The following is a 17,202-nucleotide window of genomic DNA, read 5'->3' as shown; positions in this document are numbered from 1 at the left end:
AAAACCTGAAGATTTTCTTCAGCGCTCAAAGGGAAGAGCCACATACTAACCATAGATGATTGAACTGAAACTAAAAATCTGCTGGAAAGGTCTATTAAAGAGGAACCAAGGTCAAGAGGCATCTCTGGATCTGAATGTCTGGTCCACCTATCAGTAACTGCACTTGGTAATCATTTTCATAGGCTAATCAAATTACAATTGCTTTTTGCTCTTTAGTACTATTTTTAGGATATTCCAGAATCTAGCTCTACTAGTGATATGACATTTATTTTCACACTATTAGCTAGAGCCAGCTTATATATACACTACTTTTGCCACCTACAGATCTTCCTTTTTGTTAGTCGTGCTTCCAGCTCTCAAACCCCTGCATCATTCCCTATCAGCTAAACATTCTTGGTCGTCTGGACAGCAGAGCTAGAGATTTATATTGTATTGAGTGCCATGATCCTGGCCTCTTGACTTAATATGAAAGAATTAAGCTAACAGGGAAGCTAAGACTCAGTAACAATACTGTTCTTCCTCAAGATCAGATGTTGAAAAAGGAAGTCCAACAGAAGTAAGATCATATGTAAGCAATGTACCACACAGTGGCATAACAAAAAAACTATGAAATATTACAGACTGCACAAACAGCCTGATAGGTGTCCTGAGAGATGCTGAACACCTGGCTCCACTGCTTTTTTCTGCAACCATTGCAACCTAAAAAATCAAAAAAGGAAATGCAGAAGGTTTCTCAAAAGTGCTGCTGCCCTTCCATAGTGAAGACAAAGCACCCACAAAGGAAGAGCATCTATCCATCAGATGACACACAAGTGGCTTTCCTTAATTAGAGACTAGCTAACATTAGAATCATCAAGTGAACAGAAGGCTACATACATTGCTCCTGCTTCCACCTACAACCTTTATCTCAGTTCCTCCGCACCCTATACCGACTACCTACCCCACAGTATTCCCTTTGTCTTCTTCTCCCACTCAATTTTCTGCTTGAAACAACTCTCCTCCTTTTACGTGCCAGGTAGAATTCTTTCCCTTTCTTTCAATACTTCTTTACACCAATTCCCTGTAGCTTCTTTGTTCCGCTCAGCTCAGTTGGGGGCTTCCATTGCTATTATCCATGCTGCACAACAGGGGCACTGCTTCAGTCATCATACACCTTGTCATTCAAGAAGACAAGTGTGGGCTTGAAGACCTTCTGTAAAGCATGCCTGATGGGGCAACCTGAGATCTTAGATCTTACAGTGAATAGCTGCTCCTTTTTAGCTGTTCATCCAGCAGTGCTAACGAATTCTTCGATCCAAAATAAAAGCCCAAAGGGGAATATGCTCACATAAAGGATAGAAGTTCAGAAGTTCCTGTGCTCTGGTTTGGAATTGTCTGTCAGACAGATCAAGACCAGAAAAATAGCCATTCTTTCACAACAAAGGCAGCAGCATTCTGGGTAATCAAAGAGCAGCCTTGACAGAGATAAGAGTTAATTATGAAATATATCTCAAGACAGGGCTGGCAATTAGCATTAAGTCTGCCACATATAGCACTCTAGAAGTACACACCTGGAGCAGCCAGGATGTGCCCTTTCACAGGTGCACGTATTATTCAACCCAGGGCCTTCCAACCTGTATGAATCACCTAGCAGTTACTGAAGATTCTCTCTGCTCACCTCAACATCCTATAAGAAAAATATCTGAAACATTCTTACTGTAATTTACTCCCGCATGAGAGGATCTCCCTAAACACGCAGAATTCTACAGTGAGTGTGGAGCTCTTCAGCTACATCAGGTGTGCAGACATTCCGGGTCTTTCATAGAAACCTGACCAATCTGAGTGCATTTTACTTTACTGCTTTGCTTTCAAAGCATGTGCAGTACTTAATACTTCTGAGGCACTTTACGTTTCCAAAGCACTATACAAACACCAGCTAATTAGAGACAGCTTAACAAGAATATCCCAAGATACTGAATCTCAGTGAGTAGCAAGGAGTTTGATTCCTCCTCCCCCCCACCCCCAACAGGGAAAGTTACGCATTGAAAGATGCCTAAGAGCGTGCTCTCTGAACTGTGGAACAGTATCTTCAAGCAAACAGCATTATATTTGAGACTTCCATACCACCAGTGTGTTGGAAAGACCCAGCTCAGCCTGGCCAAATAGGAATGGATCTGGTTCACTGGTAATGCTGAGAAGGTATCACATACGCTGTCAGATGCAATTTCTATTCACAATAGACATCCACATCGTACATGATCTTCTCCTGAACTGGCACTACACTGCCACCATGCCTCTAGGGGGTCTGTTCTGAAGAAAACCACCAAAAAGAAAACGCTAATCCCTTAATTAGGGGCACGCACTTCACCTTCTACAGGAATAATTTAGAAAGTCTGAATGGGCCACATGTCACACAAGGTGAAAATTTAATAACTGAAAGTGACTCAGATTGTTGGTTCATTTCCCTGTACCTACACTCAACTGTGCAAAGCTACTGAAGGGAAGCACTCAGTGTTAATTGAGAACAGCTTCACAAACCGCTCATCACCACCTTTTTCAAAAGTCCTCCTCTCTCCAATTTCTGATGGGAGTTGCATTACACCAGCCAAGTCACTTATCCTAGGTCTCAAGCACAGCTCCAGGAATACACAATTAGGGCCACGTTCCCCTGAATTTTTATAAACCTCTTGTTTAAGCCACAACAGCTAGGGGATTAGCTGTACTTTCCTAGCTGAGCTACTTCACTGCTTGTAAGATAGAGGAGAAGCACACACCATATTCACGAAAGAAGCCTGTTAGGTCTCATCATCCATTCTGCTACCCCCTTCCTCAGGCCTCCCACACAATGACTGCATCATAAAACAGTTCTACAAAGCTACGTCCAGTAGATTACAAGTCAAATCCCATAATACTTATCTATCTCAGGATATCAATGGCATGAACTAGACTATGTATCATCAATGCAAAAGTCAGAGTTAAAAGCCTCTCCTCCCTCCCACTGACATTTCTCAGTTGCTCTCTTCAGAAGGAGCTGCACACACTATTCTATGTGTATCCATCTCTTGCAGTAAAAAGGGTAAGTAAGGTCCACCTCCCTTTAACCAAGAGGTACTTTCTACTCACAAATATCTGAGAGAGAAACAGTACTGCATAAAACATTACTTGATTTCTCCAATCAGGTGAAGAGGGACTCAGGTAATAAAACAGAAGAACCAAGACATGTGGATACCATGGTGATCATGGCCAGACAAGAAAGTAAATTAGCTACCATTATGATAATGACCTGGCTTTCCAAAAGAGATAATTTGCATGTAGCAACTAAGAAGCAAAATAAAGATGCTTTAACAGAATTGCTGCTTGCTGTTTAACCCTGTAGCAACGGAACAGTCACAGCCACCAGCCACCCACTCTGGGCTCTTCATATTTGACTGTCTCTGCAGATGCAAAGTACCTGACCAGAGCTCCCTCCAGGTGTAATGAAGCCTCACTCTGCATTTCTTCTGGTAGCACAGCAGCTTGTGCACAATCTGAATGCACCGTCTGGAAAAGAGAGGGCAGAGGATTAATTACATTGCATTTCCCAGCAATTCTACATCAAACCTGGAAATGTCTCTGAAATCAACAGCAGGGAAATAGACAAACTCAAAGCCTATCAGATGGGACTCACGGTTTTGGGGTCCTAAAGGGAAGCAACACCCGCAAGAAAGAACCAGATGAGACAAGACGAAGGGGCCTGTATGCCAGTTTAAGCTCAACACAATTGGACTGATTACAAATGCAAGTTGGTTGTTTATATTTAATTAATACTTCCCACTCTTTGCTGCCCTTACCTGAGGATCTCATAAGCTCCACAAAAGGAGTTACTTAACTTGCAGGCTCCATATGTATGAGATACTATGCTCAGATTTTGTAAAATCTGGACACAATGGAGCTTTTCAGTTTCTTTGGACCAAATGATGAGGCTAAAGGAAATGACAGCATCAAACCAACCACAGGATTTTTAGTTTGACTGAGGCATGCAGTTTAATTACATAAAAAAGTAAAAATATTTGTCCAATTTTCCAGTCTCCTTAAACAAATAAAGCAATACACCTACAACCTACAAGTTCTGAAATCCCCCAACATACAGCTAAGTATACTTGTGAAGTCTCCAAATTCTGTAAGTCTCTATAGCATCTAGTGTTCATACAAACTCTTAGGTGCACATTCTTCACAAATTACATCAGAACTAAATATACAACATAATGAGTAAATTCTCTAGCACTAGCTATCATTAACGACAAGACAGAAAATATATGTGAATTTGAATTTGTTAGACCAAGCTATTTTTAGTTATTGACATTTAGAAAAAACAGAAGGAAGACTTCTAAAAGGAAAAATTCCTTTTCCCCAAATCCTCAGTTCTCAAAAACCACATTATCTCATTAATATCAACATCCCTCTGAAAAGACACCACATATCAGACAAACACAGAGATATCAAATTTTAAAAAATCTGCATGGAAGTTATTCAAAATGGGGTGAAGAATTCAAAACAAGGCTTTAAAAAGCCTTAAGAAATAATATGCAGAAAGTATACATTATTCTTTTCAGACTCTTAGATTATCCCAAAAATACCACAATGGGGTAAGCACTGAAACTAACTTTAGACAAAGGTAAAACCATTTATAATAGAGTACTTAATGTGATGCTCAGCTATCTCAAATTGGATTCTCATAAATTCAACCAAGAAGCAAATCAGCTAGGATACACACAGCTGTCTTAGATCAGGAACCGCAATCGCTCTGAGGAGACACCTGCTATTTCTGATGTTGCTGGTACCAGACAATGCCCAGTACTGTTCCACCTACATATTTGCTTGGCTGTAAGACTAAAATTGGCCACTACAAAAAAACCCCAACTTTAACCAGAGAGAAGCTGACAAGGGCTAAAACATTTCTTTATAATTACAGTAGCTGTTAATGCAAAATACTCTGCAGACACAGCACTGAAACCTTGTGGTTGTATACAGTAGCATACAGTTTTCTGGGTGAAATCAAGGCATGGAAGAAAAGGGATGAGGAGGGGCGTAACAGTCCTAGTACCCCTGCCTAAAGAGCCAGAGCACCAGCTACCAGCCTATAGACTCCCAAACCACACTGCTTTAGTTATGAAACTGCTTTAGTTATGAAGTTATCCATCCTGGCGGGGTGTCTTTGTTTTTTAGCTTTGTGCTGAGGATTCATAATACACATAATGGACAAAACACACGCTTGGTCAAAGCAACCTGGATTTCTCTTTTAAATATTAATATGCCCTCCCTTGAGCAGCTTCATATTGTCACCTTTTAAATGTATTGCAGAGAAGTATGACACTAGTTGTGCATTCAGAACACCCACTTTGTCTGCAATAACTGCGTCTGCTATGGGATGGTTTCAGACAGGAGTGTAATGAAAGTACTGCACAAACATGCCAAAATGAATGGATACAGATGTCCACTGATGGCTGGTACTGCTCATTATTTTCACTCTCACAGGGTTTCTAGACCTTACTTTCGAGCCCAAGGCATTTCACACCTTTCTTGTGAAATTCCAATGCACTACACCCATCTACAACTAATTCTGTAATTGTCATTAAAAAATAATTTCTCACAAACTCATAATTGAACTGTACAACCCTTGCAAAGGCACTATAGTTGCAGGGTTATTTGGGCAAAATCAGAACATGCTGAAAAGTTACCTTAAGGGCAAACAGCCTATGTATCTTTATCTCTTCTACAGAATACAGTGCTGCTCAAGCCTTGGGGAAATTCAGTACTGTACAAACAGTCAGAGCAAAGCCAATGATCTGCCTAAATCCTATTTCTGCCCTCCAGGCTAAAGCAGAACAAAGCATTCTAGGGGCCTCCTGGGACACACGGAGTGCTCATGTGTAACCCTGTTCTCTTCTCTCCTTTTCCCCATTGCTAAGTTTTACCCCTTGCTGCCTAGCAAGCTATTTCAGGCTTAAACCTCTCTCCCACTCTGCACATTGCCTTCCAGGTCTCATGTCAGTCATCCTTGGTTTTTCAAAACTGTCTTTTCAGTTTCTACACCAAGACTCATCTTCTGGGAAGTGGGGATTCTTGCAATGACTCTGTGTTATGAAACTTTTTTCAGATTGAAAAGCTCTTTGTGTTTGATCAAATAGATTAGGAAATCGGTCTGAAAGGTGGAAATTCATTTCACTTTCAATTTTCTGGCACACAGAGCATTTTAGAAGTAGAAAAAGTTGCTAGAAGAGTTCGTGAAAAGCCATCCTGCTCCCTACCAGCCACAATGTGTTATTTCAGCTGGAAGATTGCTCTATGACGAGAGTTCCACCCAAATTCAAACTTCAAATGAAATCACAAGTCACCCCACAGACACTTACACATAGAGATCCATAGGAAATTCTTTCATCATGTGTGTTACGATGAATTCCACCATCAAATCTGACAGAAAAGAAAATGATAAACTAAGTATTGAGCTACCTATGGTTAGTCTAGTAGACAACAAAGAGGAAGTCAAACTACCCCACCTACCTACCTCTACCAGACAATAGTCCTACTTAGATGAGAGAAATGTCACTTTGTTTGTTTGTTTGTTTTAAAGAGCATTAGACATTCTCTGGAATTAAAAAACTACTGGAAACTGAGGGCACATAATGTAATTTGCTTTGAGACACTGCTTCCCCATATGCTTTCCCCCACTATTTGTCAACTAAAAAACACACCATGAATTCTGGTGCTTAGAGTTGTTCTCTTATTTCAAGCCTTGTCACTAATGGAAAATTCCATTGAGAAGCACATTTCCAAAAATCATTCTTACCAGAAACAATGCACAACCTAGATGTTTACTTAAAGAGAAGACATTGTAGAGAACACCTGTTTTTCCCTAAAATAAATTCTGAAGCAAGTAAACCTAGCTTGATCTCAACATTAGCTAAGCTTCTGCTTCAGACTTGTTCAGGGGAAAAAAAAAAAAAAAAAGGAGAATGTCTCTTAACATTTGAGGGCTCCCAATATGAGGATAAGAGGCAAAGAGTATAGAAATACAATTGAAAGAGATAAGTTACCATGGTTCAGCTAATAAATGCTAATTGCATGTGTGTGCGTGTTCTCTGCCCAACACAACTTCAGCATAAAATGCTTAACCCATGCCAGCGGTAACAACTATGAGATGTAACCTCCTAGGGCTCTAATAGCCCAGCAATATGACTCAATAGTGACTAAAAACACTCTAGGGCAAGAGTGCATGAAATCTGGTAAGTCTAGAAAGATTCTTCACGCAGCTGTTGTGTCTTGGCTTCAACAATCACCTGTTTGAAAATGCTGGAGTCTGAGACTGTTTCCATATCATCAGGCTTAAGAGTCATTTAGGGATCCAGGCTCCGTCCATTTCTGCACCCATTTATGCTTTTGGCCTCCCACACCAATAAGTGTCACAATTTAATCATGTGCTGCATGAAAAGCTTTCAACTACGCCTCCATATCCACAGGCAAAACCAACCCTAGCTACTAACATTCCCATTGGGTTTTTGCTCAGAAAAGGCTAAATGCCCAGCAAACACATTCACAAACATGTGTCCTTTCCACAGGTTTGCCCTCATCGTATCATCTACAAAGTACTTGTGACTAACTGTTACCACACTCACCTAAAGGACTGAATTTATTAATCAACTGCCCTCCCTACTGTTACTAATTCAGATAAGAGGGGACAACAAGCTTCTGCAAAACTTACTGTAAATGTATATAGGATTTAATGATACAGAGCAGCAATCTTGGATTTAATTTCTCTGTGAGGCAAACGTGTATAGAGATGGACAGTCCACTGCTGGAAATACCTTTAGTACCTAACTGCCCTCCTTTCAAGTCCATCCACCCCTCCTCTTAATCCATAAATCTCCTATTTCTATTGCAGAACAAAAGATTCTTCGGGAACCACAAGCACACACCTACTCTAACAATACTCACCAAGCACTGCACACACCAGCGGGCGACAGGGCAGGTTCTTGTCTGCTGCTTTTTTCCTATGTCTCATTGGCTTCAAACACACAAAAAGATGAAAAGTAGTCAGCAGAAGCCTGAAGTGACATTCTCTGTATTACTGTATTTTTCATGGAAATAATACCACCAGCACAGGCTTCCCTTTGTCTTTTTCTCCATCTGCTATCTCACCTATATTAATCCTAAAGGCTGTGGCTGGAGCAAAATTGTACCTGCTTTTCAGCACACTGACCACTGGATTTTTGTTTCTCTAGCTGTATAACTGGAGGGCACTATTATATCATAGGGCGTGGAGGGGAGGGAGGAGGAAGAAAAAAAAAAAAAAAAAAGAATCACACAGCAATTCCTCCCCTTTGGTTAACATCCTGATTTGCTCCTGACCCAGAAGTCTGATCTGCATTCTTAACAGTGTGTACAGTATTAAATGGCTTTGGTCTTTATTGTAACAGTCCAGAAAGGCTAATTGAATGGCAAGTTGTTGTTAAGTGGGAATGACTAGCATCTTTGCAGTATGCTCACTATAAAGTAAAATGTTTATTTCTCTCCTGGACTAGTGACACTTTCAAGTGCTGCTTCACTGTCAGATGAGGTGGAACTTGCCAGTACCACGAAGACAGAATGCATCAAGTTAGGATAACCATTCAAATTACTTGTAACTACAAAGCTTCATGAGCCAGGTAAGGACACTTCCTCCACAGATACCTATAGGAAAAAGCTCCTTAAAGGTGAATCACCCCACCCAGGATGAAGCATAAGCCAAATTAAAGCACTCGGTGTAACTCCAGCTGCTATTAATATATCACATAAGAGCTAATGCTTGAAGATTAAGGCAGAACATTCTCTCTGCCACTGATTTCCCCAGAGACCTCATAATACACAGCTCCTCCCCAACTACACAGGCCTCTGAACTCACCAACAGGGCAACCAGCTCTTTGTTCTTTGAAGGAGTGAGGCATTCTAAGAGTGATTTCAAAATCATTCCCCAACTACTGCATTTCTCACAGTTTTTCCACATGCCTTAGCAATCTAGGTTAGACGTCTGTGACACAGTTTTCAACATACAGGGACTCAAATCCTCTGTGTTCTCATCCCAGAGAGAAAACAGACCATCTGGAGGAAAAGACTCACCATCCTGTGCAGGTTTACTCGAAAATTCATGTTGTCATCATGGAGAAAAGCGTTAGCATACTGATCCTATTGAAAAGAGCAAGAAAAGGGAGGAGATATGAATAGCCAACCAAGTGTCCAACACCAAACACCAACACTTGTCTCTCAAATCACATGCGTTTCACTGTAAAGCTCCCAATGTATGGCTATACAGTTAGAAAGCTACCTGTCACCTCCTCTTGCCCCCACCCATGTCTCCAGTCACACAAAAGTAAACCCCTCCTGATTCCAATTCCACTTTAGTTAAAGTCTGCACTACTGCTTGTTTTGTTAGCAATTTATTGTCCATTCTCCTCCTTTGTTCATCCAAACTCTGGACTGCACACACCACAGTGTCAAGAGTTTAACAAGTTCCGTATAACGCATGAGCTGGTTCTCCAGCACCAAGTTCCCATGACTGTGAACAAAGGTTTATATTCACGTTTTGATGGACCCATCATGCCAGAAGTTACCGCAGCACTAGCAGGTACGTTTATCAGCTGTCCCACACCTCAAGCAAAGATCATTCCACAAACAGCTTTAAATCAAAGTGATTCCTCCAGATAATGCACTGTCAGGTTGGGTAATAAATATACCCTCCCCTTAATACCAGAAACAAAACACACCCTTGCTATGAAACAGAATTTCTTATCTTGCATTATCTATGCATCCACCTAAGAACTCAACTGCCAAAAGCATTTAATTATAAATATTTGAAATGCAGATGATCAGCTTTCAGGCTGCATCCTAAAGAAACATTACTTCAGAATCCTTACACTGGCTACCAACATTACTGGTTTTTATTCTTTGTTAAGAATGAAAGATCTTTACTTTGAAGCAAGGAAAATGCAAACGCCACACAAACTCAATCACTATTCAGGACATCAGTCAAGTCATTAATACATACTTCCCATGAGACAGGACCACATTCAGCCAGGGCTGCTGACATAGCTGTAATACTGCTTTCTCACCCTACTACCAGATTTGCTACTTGTCTTGCTTGTAGGGACCCTACAACCATGGGCCTTTTTTTCAGACTCGTATCCTTGTTAGGCAGAAGGAATATGGCATTGTCCATGTTTACCGTGAACAGCACAAAGCTGAAAGCCATTAGCACATTACTCATCTAAAAGCCACAGCACAAGGTCACTCACCAGCTAAGAGCGAAAAGGCTTAGGTTCACTCTTTTCTCTCTTCATCCCTGGGAGTTGACTAACCCAAATAAAATGATCCAATTTTCAAGTTTCAAGTCAATTTTAACAGTACTGCATCAGGTTTATTAGCAAAACATTAAGTGCCTGAGGTCCTCACTACTCAGTACCACTGTGGATCTTAAGCTCCAGCTCAACAGGAGGCAGGGGATGTGCATGCAGATAGATCCCTGTAACACACCATCTGCTGAACAGTTTCACACAAGAAACCTACCTCTGCTATGCATGTCAGGATAATCAGACACAGCTTGCCACTGTGTAGCCGGTGCTCATCTGCAAAGAAGAAAAAACACATCCTCCATGAGCCACACAAGCCTAGCAATGCTGAAGAGCAAGATAGCTGTTGCAGCAAGAGAAAAGCCCACCCTTGGACATTCTTCCTACTCCTACTCCCTCCATAATAGCTAATAGTCTAACTACTCTCATTAAGCACTCTCCCTCCAGCCTGACCGCTAAATCCCAGCAATTTATCGCCAGTCTGTGCCAACAGCAAAGTTTCTGATTTGAACCTCCAACGGCACTGTAACTATCAGTGGGGCTTCTGTCTAATTAAGTTTTACTTTCACAGATATTCTAAATACCAGGGTTAGTCCCTGTCTTTCTGTCACAGCAGAGATGCACTTTTCCCTCTCAGGCAAGAGGGAAAGAAAGAGACCACCGTTGCTGTAGGTTACGAAACAAGCAGCAAAGCTTTGGGAGAGGCATAGCATGGTGTAGCAGAATGACTCCTGACATTATGCTCAAAGTCCCAAGTTTTAACCCCAATACTGACAGATATGACCTACTTTGTTCTATGCAAAACCATGAAAGAAGGAAGTCTGCAAAGACTTCGGATTTTAAGCCAAAGGAGTTCCACCCTGATCACGTTCCACAACTTGTTATTCATCTTACAACTTCAAGCAGCTTTTGCCGTGAATGACAACTGGAGGGCTGAAAGACTCACAAATAGAGAGGGACTAAGGCAGAAAAATGCTATTTTTATTTGGATTATTTAAAACTCTTCTCTCTCAATTTTAACCTTGAAATACCAAAAAACCAAGATACATACAATCATAGAGTAACTTAGAATGGAAGAAACTTCTGGTCCAATTCTTGCTCAAAGCAGGGCCAGCTAAGATCAGGTTGTTCAAGGCACTGTCCAATCAAGCTCATTTGAAAACCTTTGTTCTAAAAATCAAACCACTCACACCACACACAAAACATACCACCACTGCAACATACTTATACCTAAATTCTGAGGAAGCTTAAAACTGCACATTCCCAAGACCTCCTACAGCTTCTCTAAAGCCTAAGACTATGAAGCATGCCATCCCAGATACCTGCCTTAGAGTCAAACTTGGAGGAGAGGGAAATCTGAAACAGTCAGATCACTTTCACAGAAATCATAAGACAGCAATCAATCAAACTCCTTGCATCTTTGCAGGTCACTTTCACAAACACTTTGCTAGTTAGTGTGTATATTGTAATCTATAAAAATAGACAGAATGGTCTTAGCTAGCTGTTCTGTCTAGTTTGATGCCTCTTTTGTTTTCTTTTCTATGCTGCTGAGGGACAGATACTTACTAACAAGATGTGCCCTGAAGAGTGCTGATTTCATCTTGCTGCACTAAGATGAAGAGGAATTTTGGAATGGGGGAGTTAAAAGTCTCTCCTATGTCTCCTTACCTCAGCTAAAATGTTTACCTGACAAGTTTTCTACTCCAGCAAAGCAGAAGAAATGGCCTCAAAGAACTCCGATACACTGGAGCCTTGTTATTTTCCCACTGCAAGACCTCCCTGTATATTTTTGTAGGTGCTGCTACCACTTTTCTCTCTGGGGATTGTGCTGTACATGCTCCTGTTTTGCACCAAGTACTCGCCTTCAGCCGATGTGTTGTGAACATCATGCCATTTTCAGCAGCTATGCAGGCCGTTACTCACACAGATACTTCATACTTTCACAGGATCCTTCATTAAAGGAACAAAGCATACCACTTCCTATGGGGAGGTATATCAGTATGTACCCTGTTTTATAGATAGGAAAAAATGATGCAGAGTTTTTGTTTCTTCCAAGGCAGTTGCCTCTGACTGACAAAAGAGAGCAAACAAGATGAGGATCTAGCAAACACAATCTATTAAATTATGCTGTCTGGGACAGTACCGAAACAACTGTCTAGTCCTGGATGTGGAACAAACCAGTCTCCCCTCTAAGTGTTCTCTCCCATCTCAAGACACATGGAATAAATTAGTTATTCATTCTTCTTCTCTTGTTGCTATATTGTGTCACATAGAATCATTTAGATTGGAAAAGACCTTTAAAATCACCAAGTCCAACCATTAACCTCGCACTGCCAAGTCCACCACTAAACCATGTCCCTAAGCACCACATCTACATGTCTCTTAAATACCTCCAGAAATGGTGACTCAACTACTTCCCTGGGCAGCCTGTTCCATGCTTGGCCTAATCAGAATATAAGGACAGGAATATACCCACTAGAATTAGTAAGCACTGGTTTGGAAGGCATGCTTTTTTTAAACCATCAGCGGAACTCATTGCCACATACTACCATGGTGGCAAGGAGATTAAGTCTATCAGTCACACAAATTTCAAATGTTCTACAAGCTAGAACCAAAGTAAAGAAAGAAACATCAACTCCTGTCTCATACCAGAATAAACACATCTCTTGCTGGCTTGTTTAGTAAGGAATCCCCTCTATCAGATTTCACTGCAGCTGAAACTAATCTAGTTTGGCAGTTCCTGAGGCCCTATGCAGACTTTCCATATTACAGTGGCTAGTAAGTGCAGAAGTTAAACTGAAAAACCTAAAATTGTTCCACCAGAGACTTGGATCAGCAAGAGAGACCCTAAGAAAAGCAAATGAGAATGAGTAGAGAGCTGGTAAGCCCTCGTCATGTGTGCAATCTATAAGAAATGACTGAGCAAAGATTGACATGGTTTAGCTTAAAGACAAAAGCAAGAGGAAACATGAAAGCGGACTTCAAATACATAAGGGCTGACACAAAGAAGAAATAAGTAGTCTATTCTCAATATCTATCTTGGAGAAGATAACTGGTGATTAATTTAAATCACAGCAAAAAATTTAGGAAGCACATGAAGCTTTCTCACAATAAGGGTAGTTAAACACTGGAATGGATAGTCTTAAAATGATGCTCCACTATCAGAGTGTCTTCATGCAACCTGTTAGCAACATCTCTGAGAAAAAATACAGCTAAACCTCATTCTGCCTTGGTTTTGAGGGGTGCACTAGGTATTTTCATGAAGTCCCTTCTGGTCCTAACTTCAGTTTTTCCTCAACTAGCTTGCATACTGAACAAGAACAAGACAGCCAGGTACAATTTCAGTGCAAGCTAGCAGGTACAAGGAAAGTCTCCTGCCTGCTCTTATTCAGTGCCAAGCATTCATGAAGTTCAGTAATCAATGTACCATAGCTCTGCAGCTATCTTCCTATTTTTGTTCAGTTGTTGTATCTAACTTAACAGCAAAAGTCAGTAATAGGCTGAAATACGGTACAAAAATCACTTGTTATGTTCACACTATGGTCCTGCCCATACAACCACTGGGCAAAACAGCACCCTTGGGTACCTTGAGCAGGAGATGAAGCAATACTTCAACTCCAGCAAGCTGAAATTAACCCCCACAAAACTATCAGGAAAAACAAAAAGCACAATATGGAAATATATCTTCTAAGCAAATTACTGCCAGTACAGTGTAAGTTACTGCTGTTCTCTTTATAATTAAAGAGCTGCCTGTTTAACCAGCAAGTACTAAAGGACAAAGGAAATATTTCCTCCTAATGCTGAGCTTTGCCTCCTGTGTCAGCTTCTAATGTTCTTAAAAATACAGTTCTCTGGTACATGATTTCCCCTCTCTGACAGACAGTTGGGAATCAGATATGCTCACAGCTCCTGCATAGGTTCAGGCTTGGTTATTAGGTATTATTATTATTACATTTTTTCCATATTTGACTTCTCTCCAGCCAGCACTAGGTCTCTCCTAGTCTCATAACTCTTATCTCACAATAAGAAATCATTTCATTTTCTCAAAAGGTGGAATCTTCAGTCCTCTAAAGAGACTCCAGTTAACTTCTATTTCTGGAGTCACTAGACATGTTCTTATGCCCTCCTGACTTCAAGAAGCACTGCTTGCTGCATCAACAGCTGCTTCAACAGAATTCATTTACCTTTTGTGTCCTGCATCACAATCGAGCTGTACTTCAAGAAGGTTATCAGCAGGTTGCTAGTTTGCACATCAGCATCCAAAGGCAGCTCTGCAGAGCTTATAACTAGAACAAAGCAGATAAGACACATTTACCCTCCACAAATACAAGAGATAACTGTACAGAGAACCAAGTCACAGACTCTCAGATCTGGGATAGGATCAGCTTATTTGCAGGATCACCTGACCTCCTCCTTCATGATCACCCAGCAAAGATTTTGTTTTGCAGATTGGGACCACTCCCTCAGAGACTATTTCTCCTGCTCTAAGTATAGGTTGTGGTATCCAGCAAACTATCATCCTTCTCTGTCCTGCCCGCTTCACCCCACCAAGGGAGATCAGCCTGCTGTTTTAGCACTCATCAACATTCCCAACCTAAGAAGATCAAGATATTCTCATCAAAATCCAATTAATTCTTACAACCAACATAGCTAACATTCACATCACTCTCAGTTGTAAAAGAAACATGCCCAGCAAAGACTCTTCTCAGTTTCAGCAATTTTGGAATTTTAATTCCAAAAGGTCCAAATCAATTCCATTCTTCCCTCCCAACAACAGCCTCTCTTGCAGAAGCAACACACAAGATGGTAATGTAACAATTACTGCATGATCAAAATAGTAGAAAAGAGAGGTAGAAAGAGCAGCTTTATAAAAATCAAGAAGCAGAAGCAATCATAGCTTGTGCTAGAGAAATCACAACGCAGCAGGGAGCAGAAACATATTTTCCATACCTGCAGCAGAAGAGCAGTTCATTGGCATTTCTCTAGGATACATTTCTCGTTACCACCAGCTGTACTTTTGACACCTTAACACTGGACATCACCTGCCTTAGACTTTAGGAGAAGCTATCTCAATTACTCTGCTAACTGCACAACGTGCCTCCTGCTCACTCCCCATGTACCATCTCAAGCACTGAGTTTATGAGCTGTCAAACCTTTACCGTGTGACTGAATCACATTTTTACGGAGCATGAGCTGTCCGCAAAGGCCATTCTCAGCCTCCTCATTCAGAAAAGCTTTACGAGAAATATTGAAGGGGGGGGGGGGAAGAGATAAGTGGGGAAAATGCAGCATGCAGTCACCTGCAGATCCTGCCAGATAAGTCTTATATTGTTAAGATAAACTAGCTCAGACAAGAGAAAAAAAAAAAAACAAAATCAACTCAACAAACAGCCACAAAAAAACCTGATGGAGCTAGTCTAGGAGGACTTCAGTAGGCATTTAATACAGTTCTGTATGAAAAATTAAGAGCAAAGCAGATCAGCAGGAACCAATACAGAAATTTAAAGTACAAAGATGTGGCAAAGGAGAAACAACTGGAGAAATTATCAGTCTGGGAAGAAGTTACTATTGAATTCCTTAGATGACAACTTAGTTTTCTTTTTTGTGAGTGACCTGGGCACAAGAAACAGTTGCTTGCTAATGAATCTACTAATGGCAGAAAGTTGGTATATGTAAACACAGAGGAGGAATATCAGACTGCACATAAAAAAAAGGGATAAAAATAAGGACCAAACAATGAATACAAAATTAAATTCAACAATGCAAGCCAAAGGTTGGGAATTCAGGGATTTATCTCTATGGCAAGCTGAGAGCTCATCAGCTGCAAACGAAACGCTGTGATACCATGGTACACTATCAGATCACGAGATGAGGAGCTACCAACACAAGGCGCCAAAGAGTGTGGTCCTACAACACAGCCAGAAATGCACTTCCAGCAGAGATAGGAACACAGTAACATCCTGCGCAAGGTGCTGGTGAGGCCTTGTCTTGAACAACCTTAGTGAAAGGCTAATAGGTTGATCAGAGGAACAGGGTGCCCTTCTTATGAGACAGCAAAATACACAGGCGAGTAACCCAACGTTATTATCTGTGTTCCAAAGAAAGGTTAACATCATGATAAATGGGTATAAACTGGTAAAAAATGCAGGTTGGAAAATTGAAGATTTCTAACCAAGGAACGAGATACTGGAACTGCCTTCCAACAGAAACTATTAGGAAAGAAATTTAACAAATTAAGACAGAGTTTGACAAATTTAAGGGATTCTATAATGATGTGCCTGAAAACACAAGGCACTAGATTCAGAGAGTCAAGGGGATCTTTTCCAGCTCTACATGCCTGTCCTGACATAACAATAACACTACTGTTCTGGCTGCCTAGGAGCTCAAACTCACAGGTCTTCACATGCAGGAGGTCATAGGTGGCTTTAATTACGATTGCCAGAAGGCTCTCTCTCTTCTCAAGCTATAAAGATAGCCTAAGACAGGGCTCCCTTTGCACTGGAAATAGATCTGCAGACCACTTGGACACACATCTTAAGAACTATATTATCTCTTTTCCATCTATCCTCAGGAATGCTCAAGGCTTTTCTCACTCTTGAGGAAAGAAAAAGGTATTTATGATGAGATTAGATCTTGCAAGAAGTGAGGAGTTACTCACATCTGCTTTTTGCATGGCTAGGTCTAGGGCTCTGAGAGGAAGTGCACAACTATATTTTGTACACAACTGTATTTTGGTTCAGAAAAAAGTCTGCTTTAACAAACAACATCTTTCATAATTCAACCATTATCTCAGAACCCTGTAACAAGGCACATAAGGCTTATTTACCCCTGGAACTGGGGCAAGCACCAGCACAGAAGGATAAAG

General features: G+C 40.9%; 1 protein-coding gene across 18 annotated transcripts in view; it reads right to left on the bottom strand.

Annotated features, from left to right (window-relative positions):
• The window catches only part of ARMH3 (armadillo like helical domain containing 3), a 132,891-nt gene that overhangs the window by 86,385 nt on the left and 29,304 nt on the right, over positions 1 to 17,202 (bottom strand). For 17 of the 18 annotated variants that reach the window (XR_012629699.1, XR_012629700.1, XM_074875112.1 and 14 more), the window contains 6 exons: positions 14,522 to 14,623; positions 10,555 to 10,613; positions 9,112 to 9,177; positions 7,951 to 8,020; positions 6,369 to 6,429; positions 3,431 to 3,519 (listed from right to left, as the gene is read on the bottom strand). Coding sequence is in view for 16 of the 18 variants with exons in the window: in XM_074875112.1 (XP_074731213.1) it covers positions 3,431 to 3,519; positions 6,369 to 6,429; positions 7,951 to 8,020; positions 9,112 to 9,177; positions 10,555 to 10,613; positions 14,522 to 14,623 (447 nt within the window). In the remaining 2 variants the exon portion in view is untranslated. The remainder of the gene's footprint in view (positions 1 to 3,430; positions 3,520 to 6,368; positions 6,430 to 7,950; positions 8,021 to 9,111; positions 9,178 to 10,554; positions 10,614 to 14,521; positions 14,624 to 17,202) is intronic. The other variant, XM_074875117.1, reaches the window with a different exon arrangement.

Source organism: Strix uralensis, chromosome 7 (genome assembly GCF_047716275.1).
Source record: "Strix uralensis isolate ZFMK-TIS-50842 chromosome 7, bStrUra1, whole genome shotgun sequence".
NCBI classification, from domain to species: Eukaryota; Metazoa; Chordata; class Aves; order Strigiformes; family Strigidae; genus Strix; species Strix uralensis.
This window is presented reverse-complemented; position numbering and strand designations above follow the sequence as displayed.